Source organism: Diaporthe amygdali (assembly GCF_026229845.1).
Source record: "Diaporthe amygdali strain CAA958 chromosome Unknown NODE_13_length_1014660_cov_65_381101, whole genome shotgun sequence".
Taxonomy (NCBI): Eukaryota; Fungi; Ascomycota; class Sordariomycetes; order Diaporthales; family Diaporthaceae; genus Diaporthe; species Diaporthe amygdali.
This window is the reverse complement of record NW_026517033.1, coordinates 649,205-665,795: the sequence shown is the minus strand read 5'-3', so window position 1 is coordinate 665,795 and position 16,591 is coordinate 649,205. Positions and strand designations below refer to the sequence as shown.

The window sequence follows — 16,591 nt, the reverse complement described above, 5'->3', positions numbered from 1 at the left end:
AATGACACTTCGCCCGTATGGGCACAAGACGATACGTTCACACTTCTCGCGCTTGGCTGTTGAAAATGAACATGTGATCGCAGAGTCGAGCCTACCCCCGAAAGCTCTTCATTGCCTCCTTTCCAGTTCGAATAATAGCCTTCTCGTCTTGGGGTCGTCCCAGGTCCTCTTCCCATCGTGGACACTCAATCCCTCGTCCAACTCAGCTTTGACATCCCACTGCGTTCCCGTCCGCGTCTCGACCTCCTTGACGAGCCTTTTGAAGCTGTCGACATTGTGCTTGCATGTTCCCCTGTTGGCACCACCAACAGTAAGCGTCTGAGTGACAACGCCATCCAAGTTCCCCGTAGCTTGTCCAATAATCAGTACGCCCGGCTCATCGCGCAGCAGAGCGATCGCGTTTTCAAACGCAGTGATCTGCTCCTCCCACGTGAACAGGTGCAATATCATGCCCAGCTGCACGACCCGCAGCTGGCGCTTGAACTGGTCCAGCGGCTCTCCCTCAGCCAGCGGCTCGAGTATGTTCGCCTGCACCATCGCCACCTCCCCCGGCGAGTCGCGGAACAGCTCGTAGCCCAGCTTGATGAACGTGGGCGAGAGCTCTGCCCCTGCCACGGTCGCAGGCGGCGCCCCGTCGTGGATCAGCTTGCGGACGTCCTGGCCCAGGCAGGTGCCCACGTCCAGGAAGGTCGGCGACGAGGCCGACTTGAGAGTCGACAGGAGGCGCGCGTACAGGTCCCCCTGCGGCCGGCTCGAGAGGTTGAGCTCGAGGAAGCGGAACTGGCCCAGGCATGGGTAGTGGTGGACTTCCCAGGCCTTGTTGCGCTGTGCCGGACGATATGTCAATGGTTAGGGTCGACACGAGCAATTGGCCGGTTGCGACTCACGATCTGGATGACGTGCTCGTCTACGTCCCCCGGGGGAATGTGGCTGTAGGTCACCAGGACATCTCGGAACGCGTCTGGCACGACGACCGTCTCGTCGAACCAGAGTTTGCTTCGCTCGGCGGTGGCCGCCGGTGGATGCTCTGCCTGGGTCCCGGCTTCGCCGCCGGTGGACGGACCCGTATCCATATCCCCGGTCGGAGGGTCCGGTCTCTTTGGGATAAGCCGGGGTCGGAGGTACGGTCCAGACGTGTCAGCGCTGAAATCGGGCTTTTGGACCATTGCTTTGTCCCAGGCTCGCTGTGGGCAGTCCGTGGTTCCCGTTGTGCATGGGAGTTGGGACGGGATGATCGCATCATTCAACTGCCGGCGGGTTATCGTCTCGATGCAGGTCTTGCCTAGTGCCCGCTCGCGTCATGCGTGACGTCTCAAGAACTCCTCCCGTTTTGAACAGTCCGGATCGAATGTTCAGCCCTATACAGTTGATTATATGCCGTCTTCCCCAGGCTCTGCTTGTGGCGATATGTCCGATCTTTCCAAACATAACATCTCACGAAAGGATGACAGGCGGCCCCGATTGGCCATCAACGCTAACAATGCCACAGTCTCCTATGTCCAAGTAATGACAATCACCTGCCGCAAACGAGAATCTCCCCGAAGCCGCTGCCAATCACTGATCACTAATATACAGATTGTCTACTAGACACCCATCCTGTTCTCCCTCAATGCCTCGGCCTCATCCCCGGCATAGTCTTCAGTGTTTATTTCATTATAGAACGATGCGCAGTCACTAAGGTATCGCTAGCCATGTTAATTGGACAAACGTTCTACCATGAAGTGAGGTACGAAGTAAGTTGGACGGGAGCGATCGTCTAAACACCATCTCAAGAACTACCGACTTCCTGATGAAGCAAGATCTGCTTCCGGGCAACGGGATACTGGGCGCTCCGATATCTCCTGCGTTCTTGCATGCATCATCCACCTCAAGGCGGTTTTCTCCGGAGCTTCCCCAATCCAGAAGCCTTCTCACCCGGGGTCCCTTTTTGCTGTTTGGCTAGCGGTCTTTGGTGCTTGCAGAGTTTCGAAATTAGTGGGCTTGGTATAGGACGTTTCTGGATTGTGAAGATGTTTAGATTTCACAAGTGTGCTGAGTCTTTCCTTGTTTCTGAAGATTGCCGTTAAACGTAGGGAGGTGGCCCTTATGCTGTACTGAATGGCTGGGAAGTTACAAGTGCGTCAGGGTTCAGAAGAGACATTTCCATTCCATGTAGTGTTCTTTCGGTCGTATATACTGATGAGAACGGCCCGAGAAGCAACTTAGCCAAACACAAATGATGTGCAACAAGAGATTCGGAATCTTTCTTTGAGTGTTCATACTCACAATGTCGGCCAGGCTGTGTTGTTGTAGCTACTGCATCTGCACCTAAAGTTTTACGTGGTCCACACTCACAAATCGTTCATGTACTCACCATTAAAGAAGCGGTCTAAGAAAGACCTCACTAGGCTCGGGAGCGTGTTTCGTTAAATTTACAAGTTGTTCTATCAAAATACAGGAAGCTATCCTAACAGCCAGCACTTTCTACAGGCCCTCCTACATGAGTGTTCCCAATGGGGGACATTTTGGTCAGGCTGTACTCCAACATCCCGTTCATTGCGATTGAATTGTGACGCCCCTTCTCCTAGCATAGAGCAAGTCCATGGAGCCGCGGGCGTATGGATCCTGAATGCCGTAAATGTTTACCTAGCACGTCGGCCCCTGACGTTTCACTGGAATTACGAATCCTATGAAGGAATTTATGATGAAATGCGGTGAGCAGCGTCTACCGGATCCCCGCGGAAATGGACACCCGAGAAAAGTATACTCAGCATATGGTGCGCATTTAGAAACCAGGAGGTTGCAAACTGAAGCGAGTGATGGTATCCCAAGTATCATCTCGATTCATTTCAAGGCATGAACAAGCCGGATATGCGGTACAGAGCACACGAATGCCATTCAGACCTGGTCATACCAAGAGACCTTGAGCAATGTAAGGCGAACTGGTGCGTATCATGTCCTGCCCCGGTGCTACCGGTGAGCTATATGCGTAGTTTGAGTTTGGCTTCAATGATACCCTTCTCGCCTTCGCATCCACTTCCTTAGATTGTGATCTGCTGATTTTGATTCTAGGCCCTTCTCACGTAATACACGGCAGAGCGGTATGGGTCACGTCTTCCTTGACAACGTAAACGGCAATTTCTATTGGAGGAGTTGTTGTGAATCTTCATACAAACAATGATCTTACGAATAGTGGCTCATATTCCGCCAAAGGAAAAATGGGACCCTCCGCCGGCGCCAATGGCTTCCGAGCACTTTAGGGGACTTCTACTACAGTACTAAACGCAGATTGCGTCGAGACCCAAAGAAGAACCTCAGGCTCAGATGAACACAGCCCAAAAGATCGGTAGCGGCCTGAATGGATGGACACATCCGGCGATCTCTGGAACACGACGCGTTGAGACATTATCTGGATCGTCACGGTGGTCCAGCAACTCATGCGAGTGGCCCGTTGAGCCCCGTTTTGTTTCCACTACACCGATGGCGTGGTATCTCAGATTCCTCCGCCGCGTGGAATGCATATCTGACGGGCTGTGATCAGCAACGCATCGCCCGACGAGATGGCGCAGCGGGATGCCCAACGATTGTTCGGACGTCGCCCCGCGTCTCAGCTGATTCCAGTGGGAGGTGGAGGTGGTATTGCAAGGGCCCAAGGACTGACGAGTGCTACCACAGGCCGACAAATCGCAACAATTCAAGCGTAGCAATCAACTCATCTCTGGTGTGGGATGTCTGTGTCAGTCCGCGCAGCCTGGCAGCCCAGCGGAAGCTGATCATTCGTCCGCTCTTGGCGAGCTGAACCACGACAACTCCCGCACGGCTTCGTCTAAAAATGTCAGCTACGGAGAATAAAGATCTTGGCACCCGTTGAACTCATCTTTCGAAATCTGTCATATTCGAGGGGGCCGAGGCCTGCGCAAGCAGAGCGGTGGGAATAGAGTTCACAGCTGGGACATGAGGGTCTCGGCTCTGTGCACAGGCACATGCACATGCACATGCAGGGGTTCCGGACCTAACAGAGCCGTCAGAAGCGACAGCTATTTCTCGGCGAGTTTTGAGCCTGATTTGAATCTGTGTGATGGGACGAAAAACCAATTTGATGGGTAGTTCGAGGAGAAGAGGCTTGCGCAAGTCATGAACTACTCACAGGTCATAGTGCACGTGCTTGTTGTGTCTGCCAACTGTCAGAACTACTACCACACCAGGACTCGGTCCCTCTGTTAGCTGCATATAGTGTAGTATATCAGAACGGTCTTTAGCAATCATAACCCCTCTATAATATAATATGATTCTGTCAATATATCGACATGTCGGCTCTTGAGAGGCGTGCGGACCGCTGTCTAGTTAGAAACTATACTCAAGAGCCAGGGGTGGCATAAAGCCCAAGAATGTGGAGCTCCCCGTCACGCCTTACCTGTCGGGTAATTTTGTCATTGTTTGCGCGTACTCTCGTGCATAGCATAAGCGGCATAATCAACGAAATAAAGATCTCACCCTGCAGGCGCCCACGCTTGATCCCAGACAGCGGGAAGAGTCCTAGCGCAATAAGGTTCAGCCATCCAGACCGGTCAGCTTGTACCTGCCTCTAAGCATGTCATGCTACCTGGGCACTCCGCCTGAACGAACCATTGAGGATCGTAACAGGTCAAGCACATGCCGTGACGGGTGTCTAGGGCGAATCACGGGGAGTTTTTGGTAAATAGCGCAGTATTGCCTGTTTGATCTTCAGTCAAACATCATTGGCACTATTCCCCGGGTGCCAACCGACGGGTTTAATGCACGCGCGTCTGCGTGCGTGTTAGCGAGCGGGACCAAATACGTGGATTGCAACGCTGGAGGAACACGCAGTCAGAGGTTCGTCGTTTGTCAGTTGCCCCCTGCAAGGCTATGGTGAGGATCAGCGTGTGATGGGCGAATAGACAGAGCTAGACGGGTCTCGCGCTTATGCAAAAGCTCGTCCATGATGCTCGCAGGGCACTGATCGATAGTTTCCGAGGGGCCCGGGACGACGAAGTCACGGTTAGGCGAGCGTCAGAACGGTTTCCACTTTTTGCGTGTATAATTATTTGGGACCATCTCGATTCCCATGCAAACCATCCCCTGGGCAAGATTTCGCTACCAGAAAGTTAGGACGTTCCTCTCCCTCACGCCATCAGCCTGCGGTCGAAACTATACTGCCGAATGGCTGACTGCAGATCACAATATGACGCTGCGCAGGCCACGAGTCTCAACCTTGTGCCCAATAAGATTGTGCACGCAAAAGCATGGGATATTGTGGAATACCCATCTAGCCACGTGGAAACCCACATGTACTATAGTAAAGGACAAATGGGCAGACTGAGGCTATTCCTTCACTGACTGACGATTCGCACGTTCACTCTGCTGGCTCATGGTGATCTGACCTGCCCAGGTCCAGACTTGTCTGTGCAATGTCACTGCATAGACGCCGAGAACAAGCGCCTCACCGGTCGAGACTCAGCAGCATCCTGGTCATGGTTGTCGACTCCAAGATCCGTAGTCCCGTGGATGGAATTTCGGCGCCGAATTCGGGAGCTGGTGGTCCGGACTAGGCAGGTGGCTGCTAAAGAAAGTCGTGTCGACCAGTGCCTAGGTAGAATCTCGACTCGCAGTACGCCCAATGGTACCCATCTCCTTGGCTGTCACGAATAGGTGATGTGTGCCTCAAGAGCCCGTCGACGGTGACATCGTAGGCAGACTCCAAGGGGGGCGCAGGGGTGGGGGGGAGAACCGACAGGGGAGGTGTTGAGTAGCCCCACGTTTGACAGTGGTTTGAGAGGTTCGAATAAGCTTTGGCAGGGATCCATTGTTTCTCGACAACCCTATTCTGCGGGTCGGGTTCATGGAGCCGCAAACGCCTGAAATTTCTTCTCATTTCTGCGGCGGGGCTGGCTCCAGATCTTGGGAGGAAGCCCGAGGCTCCGCCTTCGCCTGCGCCTGACATGACGGCACGGACGTGGCCGCTTCATCCAAACCTTCAGGGCGAGCAGCTCTGAGGTCGTCTGATAACACGCAACGACGAGCCTAGGGAGGGGGCTTGCGCGCGCAAGAAAGGCAGAGCTGAGGAGCTGAACTTGTTCGTGCTCAGCCATCACACATCCCTGGGGGCCGAAATTCACCCTGCCTCTCAGATTGCTCGCTTGCTTCTTGGCTCGCTCGACGCGCAGTGCCCAATCCATTCCTAGAAAGGGGGGAGATTGAGATGGCCCTGCTACGCACAGCCAAGGCTTCCAGCCCTGTCCAGCCAGCTCAACGTCTCCCCCACGCTGAGGTTAGGTGCGCACGCGCGGGTCTGGGCGCCAGTGGGTCATTCGTAAGCGATCACATGGGTGGTGGAGTCATCGTCGCCCGATGAGGAAGACGTTTCCTCTCGATCTTCTCGATGGCGGCTGTGACGAGTCGTTCAATGGCTCTCACCCCTCGTCGATCGGAGTCATGCAAGTGACCGAGGCGGCAGGTCATGATGGGCGGGACTGATCCGGTGGGCTTTAGGGTAGGAAACGAACTGCCGCATGCACTATCTCCCCGGATGGCTGCTATAGCCTAGGTATTCTGTATAGTGTGTATCGAAACAAATAGTGGGCCGTGGCGGTCACGAACCACGCGAGCAAGAGTCAAGCGGGGCGTCTATGGAGCAATGTCAAGTCCGGCGGGCTCTAACGACAATACAAGCTCCGTCGCTCACAAATCCGTGACCCAGATGGCACAAAGCATCGGCCCGCCAGTTCGGTTCTCCCAGCCAACAACCAAGCGGTGAATCTTCGGGCAGCCCCGTGCCCTCACGCTCACTGGCACGGCACGGCTAGAATCCGAAAATAAGCATATATTTTACACCTCTGTAGTCGCCGTGCTAGCTCGCGCGTGGACACCAGCACGGCGTGAACAGCGAGGAAGAAGGTTGGTGAGAAGGGTTATCCTCGGACTGCCACTGTCCACTCTCAGCCCGACATCGTCGCCGTCTGGAGCTTTGAAACCCACAAACGACAAACTTTGCCTATGCAGCCCTCAGCACCTCGCGATAGGTCGGCGAGGGCCCTTGCCAGCCTCGGAGAGCGAGGTTGCACCTGTTTCAGGACCCCTGGTGCGGAAAGTCAATAAGGTCTACCCCTGGAGCGCGCCGAGGCCGACATGTCCGTCCGTTGTCAAATGAACTGTCTTGGCCCAGAAGAAACGAAAACGAAAGTTTAATTCACAGCCTTTTTGTCCTGGGGAGCCAATGCAGAGTTCCTCTGGAGGGTGTTGTAAGCGACAGCGTCCGACATGGACGTCCGAGAGCACACCTCTATAATGCAAATGGCGTACCTCGCTCTACCTCACTAGGTGCCCGAATGCGACTATACCGAGATACTGGCAGAAAACGATCATTTGCTTTCGGGTTGATGCTGCCGACTCGACAAGGTTCCAGTAGCCAAGTCCACGCTGCAAGTCATCATCTTGCTTAAAATGAAGTGAAAACCCAACTTCTCTTCCCCGGCCTATCCTATCCTCCCTTCCCGCCATCAACAACATAGCGAATGACCACAGGAGCGTGCTCCATATATCTAACCGGTGGTGTTCACCACTCGACTGCCCCAACCCAGCAGCCTCATTGAAGGCGAGAACACGAGCCCAGCATGGCCAAGGAAGTCGAGATGACCAACACGGAGCGGGCTCTCTTCGACTGGGAGTCCTCCGTCGACAGTATCAACAAGGAATCGATCGCGGACCCTTCGCAGGCGGAGACGACCACATCCACTCGTTCAAAGCGTGAATCCATGGACATCGCTGGCAGTGTCTTCCTCATCGCTTCTGACGGCCGCCTGCTGAGCCTGCCTATCCCCAGCGAGTCGCCCTCCGACCCCCTCAACTTCGAACGTTCCCGGCGGCTGTTCATATATGCGACATTGTTGATCCACTCATCCATCTGCATGTTTGCCATACAGTCTCCAGGCAATCTTTACAAGGCTTTCCTTCACACCTTCACCACAGAGGTATGGCCGCCTCGACCAGAGAGCTGTTCCCACGATGGCAACTAATGAGGATTTAGGAAATGGCACCATTCTCGGTCGAAACACTCTCTGGTAGCCCGACATTGATGATGGGACTGAGTTTCTTTCTCTGGATTCCCCTCTCCGTGGCCTTTGGCAGAAGACCAATCATTATCGCCTCAGCCTTGATGATGTCCGTGGCAAGCTTTTGGGCCGGTTTCACCAACAACTACCACCAGCTACTCGGGGCCATATGCGTCATGGGCCTGGCTGGTGGCGCTACACTGAGCACAGTATGTCATCTCATTCGTTTTGCCCGGATTTCAGTGGTACTAACAGGACTCATAGACCATCCTTCAACTCATCGACTTGACCTTCATTCATGAACGTCCTCTCGCCATCGCCACGTTCTGGTGTGTCGGTGGTGGCATACCGCTGCTGGTCCTCGCGAACTTGCCGTTGATAGTCGACGTCGGCAAAGACTACCACAGTGTCTACAGGGGACTGGCCATCCCCAGCATAATTCTTCTCATAGTCATATTCTTCTTTGTCCCCGAGACATATTTCCTACGACCACCAGTCGCCTTCGACGGCCGGGTCCTTGTCCAGTCCGGCACGGAGAAGGTACGCATGTACGAGGAGTGGTGGGACGTGCCAGGCGGCGACACGAGGTCGATCCGGGCCATGGAGAACGGCCTACCGAGCCTGACCGACCTGCCGGTACACACATGGCGGGTGACGCCGCTCCGCATCTGGAAGCGGTCGGTGTGCGAGCCGCGGGCCGCGTGGGCGGGCTTCATCCAGATATTCCTCTGCATGGCGAACCCGCTCGTCTTCTGGGTCACGCTGCTCAACGCCATCAACTTCGCGGGCATGATGTCCATCGGCATCGGCTTCCCCGTGCGCATGGCCGAGGCTCCCTACCACCTCCCCGCCTCCGCCGTCTCGCGCGTCAACTTCTCGGCCGCCTCGGGCAGCTTCCTCGCCCTGCCCGCCGCCTTCTTCATGCTCAACAACGTCATGAAGCGCCTGACGCTGCGCAACAAGGGTATCCGCCACGCAGAGTTCTACCTACCTGCGTTTGTCCTGCCCGTCGTGAGCGGCGCTCTCAGCGTCTTCATCTACGGCTTCGCCGCTCGCGATAAATGGCACCCCGCCGCGTACCACGTCGCTTATGGCCTCAACGCCTTCAGCTTCGCGTCAGGCAGTGTCGTCAACACCATGTGGGTGACCGAGTCCCTGCCTCAGTGGGCCGCCGCGGGCATCGCAGTGGTCGGCGGCGTGAGCTACGTCGCCAGCTACGGCATCACCGCCGTGCTGCCCATGTGGAACGCCGCTGTAGGCTACGTTGCCGTTAATTCCGCAATCGGCGTTGCTCTGCTGGTCGTCGGCCTATTCGCCGTCCCGATCGCCTTCTGGGGTAAGAGTGTGCGGCAGTTCATTAGCGGGAGATTCTCCGCCTACGAGGGCGGTGCCCTGAGGCCGCAGTGAGTGCGAGAAACCTGCGGCACAGGAGCAGCTGGGAGACTGGGTCGTCTCCCCCCTACACAGAAATTAACGGGATATCGAACACGCAGGAGTCAGGTCTGAAACAATTTGTCAAACGGTATTTAAGCGATGGAAAGCCTGGCTAGGTGGTTCCTGTGGTGTTGGGGCCGAGGAGGCAATGGGTTTCCTATGTCATACCTACAACATTAAGATCCACAGCAGAACCTGAATTGCTGTGCCTGGTACTTAATTGTTAACTACTATTCTCTCATAAAAAAAACAAAGCTTTTTGCTGCATGCGGTACTGTGGTCCAAGTGATCAATGATTAAATCTCCTGCCAATGGTTACTGTCTGCTGAAACTGCCTCAGCGTATGACGCATGCTTGAAAGTGGCCTGAGTGGCTTTCCCTTGGTACGGTATTCACCGGTATTCGTATGGTCTCATGAAGCCTAATTGACGCATGCCCAGGTATGACTGAGGTATGCATGAGACGCACGCTACAGACTGTCTTACTTCCCACAAAGGAAGATTAACGCAATCAGTACCGGACTATAAGGATATAGTACGAGAAACTAGAATCATCGACTTTTGTAGACCAGAGTAAAGAAGCCGCAGCTCTTCTTAAGCAACGAGCTATACGGTGTAAGTGCAGATCAATATGTAAGCAAATAGTACACATAATGACCACCGATATTGAGATGGCCTAGTTGTGTTTCTGTACTTCGAGGGGCTATTATTTCTCACACGTGCTATCTTACAATTCAAATTCACATGGTCTTCGGCAGTTGGTATGTATTCAGTAAAATGCTTTTCGTTGAGGCTTCCTATCAGGCAGATCACTCATGAAGCGAAGTTACGCTCTAAGATATTCTGCAAACCGTGCTAGTGCCTTCAGACAATGTGCGATCCTCGTATCCGACCTCAAATCGCGAATGACGACCGTGTGAAGTCAACAAGGATCTTCAGCCTGTTTTTTTTTGCAGGCCATTCGGGCCTATCCTGAACGGACCGCACCGTCTTGTCGATTTACATTGCTAGCTCCGCTCCATAGAGGACCATCATCTGTCGCTCACCCGATCGATGTCCACATCGGCAATTCAGATGCCAGGCCCGCAATATACCATGAACATGGCTTGGCATGAGTCGTCCTCGAAATCAGTAGCCAGGGAATCTGGGACCATCCGGAGGGAACATGCCACGGTACTCAGGTCGGTCGCGGACAGGGCGCCAAGGGCTGTTGTCCCCGTCGGTGTCCAGCTGGCGCCTCAGGCTGGCGATTTCATCGTCCATGTCAACAATCCTGTCTCGCATTCGGTCGCTGCGCGCGTCGAGCTGCTCAATTTGCGCCTTGTGGCGATCAGCCTGCTCCCTCAACTGGTTCTGCGCCTTGACCCTCATCTTCTTCAGCCGAGCGTTCTCCTGCTCTAGAACGGCGCTCTCCTGCTCTAGAGCGGCGTTCTCACGCTCTAGAGCGGCGTTCTCCTGTTCTAGAATGGCTTTCTGCTGCTCTAAAGCGGTGTTTCCCTCCTCGTGCTGCTTGATGTTGACCTGAAGCTCCTTGCAGTCTTGCCTCAAACGCAGGAAGACGTTTCCCATGGACTCGGGTCTCGCCTCGACGGGCAGCTTTTTCTTGGCCTGCTCGTCTTTGTCGCGCCACGCCATGCTCTGTGCCCGCGACCAATCTCCCACGAGCTCAATCAGTTTGGCGCGGGCGCTCGTGTGCGTCGCGCGCTCAGTAGGACCCGTGGCCTCGGTGGGCACGTCGCGGTTCTGTTTCTTCTGGCCATGATAGAACGCATGGCGGTAGTGCTCGACAATGTAACGGAGGGACGAGGCGGACAGGTGCTGTGAGATCTCGGGGTGCTTCATTGAGATTTTGGCGAGGGCAGTTTCGTAGAAGGCATCTTGGTTGATATCGATGACAATGACATCTTTGTCAAGAATGGCCTGGAAGATGGTACAGAGACGTTGAACGACAAGAGGTTGCTTGCCAGCGCAATTGCGGCGAATGTCCAAAGCCCCCAGCGCAATCATCATGTATGCTCTCTTTCTTCCAATGACGAACTTGCCTGGCTGGAAGTAAAAGCCAGGGATTCGGAGTGCACGGTCGATCTTTTCAATCTCAGCTTGGTCCACGGTGACCCAGTCGTGGGCCGTGGAAGAGGGCGAAGCCATCTTTGCACAGGAATAGATGAAGATTCTCTCGGGACGTTTCTTGCGGTGTACTGCAGCTGTTAGCTTCGTCACATCCATAACAAAGCGTAGACGCAAACGAGTATGATGATGTGCAATTGACGTTTGGTAAGGCTCTCATAAAAGGGCATGAACATACCAAATCTGCTGTTGATGACCCCAAACTATCTCACAACCTCAAATTGGTGCGGATGGATGGCCAACATCCTTTTTACTGGAAAGGACAGTGGGAAAAGATTTAGGTTAAGGTGGCCGAAAGATGGAAATTTGCCTAGAAAGAAATAATCGATGGGTAGCTGGCGCAGCGAGGCAGGGCGGACAAAGTGAATTGAGACCCAGTTGTTTGCAACGCCCCAAGTACTGATGGTCTTACACCGGTGAATATTCTCAAGAACACAGCTCCAATTGTACTAGAATATTAGGGGTTTGTAAGGTGTTTGCGAATGCGTATTCGAAGTGCCTGGTCTGTTCAGTCTCATAAAGTCGACCTGTATGCTATGTGATGATCGATGGATAATTCTTTTGATTTGCTCCTTAGTCATGAATTATTTCCCCTAGTCTTGCGGGCCTGATCTCCTTGATCCAATCTGAAGTTGCTTCGTCAAAGGTACATGACGACTTCCACATGATATTCTGTTTAAGACGGCCTGCTCCCACACAAAATGCGTACTAGTATATCCTTACTCAGATCTCAAGCTTACTACAACGAAGTGCTCGCTAGCTCTGGAGCACACCAGCTGTAACGGCCATGACGCCAGTATAAATAGCAACGCTCAAAAACAAATCCCTGCTGAACCCCCCGGCGCCGCATTCGACGCTCCCAGACTGCACAACCGACCCAACGACTGACATACCCACCAGACATACGACGATCAGGCGGCCCACAAAGCCAGGGACGACAGGAAACGCGAGGATCGGCAGCAGGACCGCCACGGCCAACGCGATGGCCACGTGCATTACCGACGAGGAGCCCACCGTAGGCGCGGGCGCGGGCGCGGGCGTAAGCTCCGCCTCCCAGGGGCCCGGTGCGAGCTTGGCATGATCAACCGTGATGGTTGGGACGGTGGCGGCGGCGGCATCCGCCTTGCCACCGGCGACCGGGGTGCCCGCCCGGGGCGAGATGGCCTCGGAGCTCGAGCGCGGCCGCGACAGTCTCGGGGTCGGCAGCGGGGCTAGACCGGGGCTGGGACTGTGGCTCATGCTGCTGCCGCGGAGGTGGCCGCGGTTGGTGCGCCACGAGTTGCCGTGCATGGTGCCAGGGATGGGGATCGGGGATGCCGGCTCTGGCTCGGCACCGGACCCGGACCCGGATGCGGGCTCGGCTTCGGCTTCGAGGGTCTTTAGGGTTTGGTAGTAGTGGTCCCGCGCTCGCGCTGCTGCAGTCGTGCCGCTGGCTGATGGGCTTGGGGCACGGCTTGGGGGTGATGAGGTTGGTGGGGCGAGGGTGACAAGGTCATCGCTGGAGTCAAGGAAGCGCGCTTCGACTTCTGTGACTGGTTGATGTGTGGCGAGGTAGCGGCGATACTCATGAATGTCAGAGGGAGACGGTGATGGGATGTCCCGTGTGGCTGTGTATGAAGATAGCGCATGGTCTATAGACAAGATATTAGCAAAGGATTCCCTTGTAGAGAATAAGATCAAGCCTTTTTTATGCGGGTTACTAACTGTACTGGCCTAGCTTGAACCCAATCTTGGCCAGGATGTCGGTCTTGTGTGACTGAAGCTCTCCCCCAGCCAGGGCCTCTGCTCGCCTGCTTGCTGGTAGTATACGGTTCTGCAGTCTTCTCGTCTGGGTATCTGTCGTGTCTAGTCTGTGTAATTGCTCCTCCAACTCGCTCAGTTCATCCTGCAGGTGAAGTAATAAGCGGTGGTTCATAGCCTTGAACCTCCTGTAGATGGGCTGGATGGTGGGCTCCGCCTCTAGTAAACTGCTCCGGTAAGCCATATTGCTGGCACTGCTGTGGCGTCTCGGGATGTGGTCTCGTGGCGTAGCGGTCGATGAGGATGTGTCAGAGCCGGGGTGGCTCCGAGCCCCTGGCGAAGACGACGCCGAGATCCGCGATGCGAGCAACTCATAGCCAGAGAGTGGCAATTTCTCAGCCCGTGGTAGATGCTTTGGGTGGCCTTGATTTGGTACGCGCGGGGTCAAGACGCTGACTGGGATGTGTGGCAGATTGGCCGTTCCTCGTGGCATCTCGGGTGTGCCATACCGATCCACGTCGAAGAGGCTGCTACGGCGCTTTCCTGCCGCGTGCAGACCCGTCTCGGCCAAGTTGGTGACGGGAGCCACCGGTGTCTCGTCCCCCTCCACGCTCCTCTCCGGGCTGGAGCTTCGTTCGGTGTCTGTCGTCCTCTCTGAGGACAAATCGCTATACGGACTGTCTGATGTGGTAGAGGATGACGAAGACGCGCTTTGGGCGCTTGGGGACGCCTTGCCATCGGTGGTGGTGGCGTTCCATGACGCAGTCTCCGGGATGCTTTGCTCTTTACCGTCGACTGCCACGGTGGGCGTATCCTCGTCCAGGGAGTTGAGGAAGTCCGGGATAGAGGGAGCTCCAACCTTGACGGCGGCGCCTTGGTCAGCTGCTGCAAGCTGCGACTCAGGAGCCATCCCGGCTAATGATGTCGTTTTGGGCGTCGAATCATCACTGCTTGAGCTGCCATAAGCACTGGTTCTGGTTGCGGGCAGCGTCAAACCAGAGAATGCGGATGGGAAAGACAGTCGAGCGCGCTTCGGCTGCCTTGTTAGCCGTCGTGATGCTGAGCCTCGCGGGTCGAGATCTGAGCCACTTGAGCCGAGTTGGTTTTCCTCAAATCCATGCCATGAGAAGTCGGCCGAGGCACGTCGGTGCAGCTCTGACCTTGCGACGGGTATTGCACTGCTTCTGCGCCGGTCTCTGCTCCTCGGGCGCGCCTTCAGAAGAGGATGAAGCTGTGGTGAGCCGCTCTGATGCCTCCTGCTTGGGTAGTCGTCCTTAATTGAGGGCAGCCCGCTATTCCCACAGACCATATCCTCGGAGTCGTGACGGTCCCGCGCCGCCTCCGCCTGCTCCTGTTGCTCGCCAATGGCCGCTGGGCCTGCGTCCCGGGCCTCAGGAACAGTCTCAACTGTAGGTAAGGCTCGGGCAGGCGACATGATATCTGACATTAAGAGCGAACTATCAAAGTAGCTGCCGAGAAGGATGTTGTGAGAGTGGGACGAATAGCTCTTAGGAACATACGATAAAATGTGATATCTGCCGACTGCGCATATACATTTGGGATGACTTTTGTGAAATAACCCGCCCAACGGTTGGCTTGGCAGGGTATGGCGGGAGGTTAACTATGCGGTCACGTTGGATGAAAGGCCCGAAAAGAAAACGGACAGCGGTGTGGTTTGAGGATCAAAAAAGGTAAATCCGTTGCCGCCATAGCAGCCTAAGACTCGAAACCCGCGAGGACGGGAGGCACAGGATAGCGCTGGTGATCATCTCGGCGCGCCTTGATAGTGGTCTGATTTTTTGTTCATTAGTGTTTGAGAAGTTCCGCGGGCGAGGCCAAGAAAGGACCAACAGGGACAGCTCGCTGCATCGCTAGGGCTGACACAGGGCGGCGAAGTTAGAGCCGCACAAAACATATACACGTATCTGTAAACACATACTTGACACGCAACTGTATATGCTTACAGCAAAATTGCCAGTCTCGTCTACTCCCGTTCAAGGTGGCATCATGCTGTGCAACGAGGCTCATCGCTTGCCCCTTGTCTGGCTGGCGGTATCTGAGCCGTCCGGGCCCAAAATGCGCATGTGCATGTGAGCGAGCAGAGAGGTGTTTCAGGACGGTAGGGCAGTTTGGGCCAAGTACCACGGTTACCATATCCAGTTCAGCCGCAAGCCGTGTCACGTCCGAAAGGGCCCCGCAGTTGCCCCTGAGCCTCCTGAAATCCGGGGACGCAGGTCAGCGTCAGGGGACCCCCCTTGAAACCACCCTGCCCCGGAACGTCCGAGGCCCTCCCGGATCTGCGGCTCTACGCCACAACACGGTAACGTGGTCAGCTGCTGCTGCGTGATACAAAAACAACCGCTCTCTCACGGCAGAGACGGCACGAATTTGATAATTGATGTTGCGTCGATTGGCTTTCGCGGTCCACAACAGAGAGCAAAAAACCAAAAATAACCAGATGCTGGGGAAACAGCCCCAGGATCAGCAAGATCAACTGTCACCGGCTGGTTCGAGTGGAGCTGCCTAGGTTTTTGGTGAAGACAACAACCGTGGATGTTGCAGTACGTATCTAAATAGCGGGGAGAGTACAGAAATCCAGGTAGATATCTGAGCTAAAACATTCCTAAAGATAGCTTGGTATAACTTCGCCTAGTCGATTCAACTACTTCATAACCACAGACAGTCTAGGTAAGCGGATCTACTACGAGAAGACCGTATACCGCGTCAACAACCGACGGGAATATGCCACTGAATGTGACTCACTTGGTACTATAGACGAACACATGTTTCGTGCAAGTTCCATTGCTGCGACTGCAGATCAAAGAGAGCATATGCTGGTTGCCAGAAATATAAAATGTCGGTGACAGGGCTCTTTGGGGCTGTCCATGTTTGATGGTACTCACACTCCGTTGCCGATTTGCCGGTTGCCTTGAAAATCATTGGATGTGCGAATAGTAATCGCTGACAGTACCTAGTCTCGCAAAGTCGTAGAGCCCGAATGAGGTCCCATTCGCTTGCGGGCTGCATTCAATCTATTCCCAAACGCGTTCTACAATCCTCATGCTTCTCTCTCCATTGACACTCCGCTTTCCAGTCAATGTCTGCGAGCCCCTCGCACTCTGCCTTGCCACACAGCCACTTCAAGTCAATTGATTTCCCTTCGACCCTCTCACAGATTCCAACACCTCGGTCTGTAGCGTCCAGGCAGGGCCTGTAGGAGTTAGACACACTCTTGATTGTTTT

The 16,591-nt window shown here is 54.8% G+C and overlaps 3 protein-coding genes across 3 annotated transcripts; 1 reads left to right on the top strand and 2 right to left on the bottom strand.

Moving 5' to 3' along the window:
- Positions 1-108: 108 nt before the first annotated feature.
- On the bottom strand, positions 109-1,166 carry J7T55_003840 (methyltransferase domain-containing protein; the record flags this gene model as incomplete). The annotated part of the gene is made up of 2 exons (XM_053143190.1): positions 109-825; positions 888-1,166. The coding sequence occupies 2 exons, from the start codon at positions 1,164-1,166 to the stop codon at positions 109-111; spliced, it is 996 nt and encodes a 331-aa protein (XP_052994085.1).
- A 6,444-nt stretch (positions 1,167-7,610) lies between these two features.
- On the top strand, positions 7,611-9,455 carry J7T55_003839 (major facilitator superfamily transporter; the record flags this gene model as incomplete). The annotated part of the gene is made up of 3 exons (XM_053143189.1): positions 7,611-7,967; positions 8,024-8,257; positions 8,313-9,455. The coding sequence occupies 3 exons, from the start codon at positions 7,611-7,613 to the stop codon at positions 9,453-9,455; spliced, it is 1,734 nt and encodes a 577-aa protein (XP_052994084.1).
- A 1,154-nt stretch (positions 9,456-10,609) lies between these two features.
- J7T55_003838 (uncharacterized protein) lies at positions 10,610-14,783 on the bottom strand (the record flags this gene model as incomplete). Its single annotated transcript, XM_053143188.1, has 3 exons — positions 10,610-11,679; positions 12,502-13,239; positions 13,313-14,783. 3 exons carry the CDS (start codon positions 14,781-14,783, stop codon positions 10,610-10,612), a joined length of 3,279 nt encoding a protein of 1,092 aa, XP_052994083.1.
- Between the last annotated feature and the right edge of the window lie 1,808 nt (positions 14,784-16,591).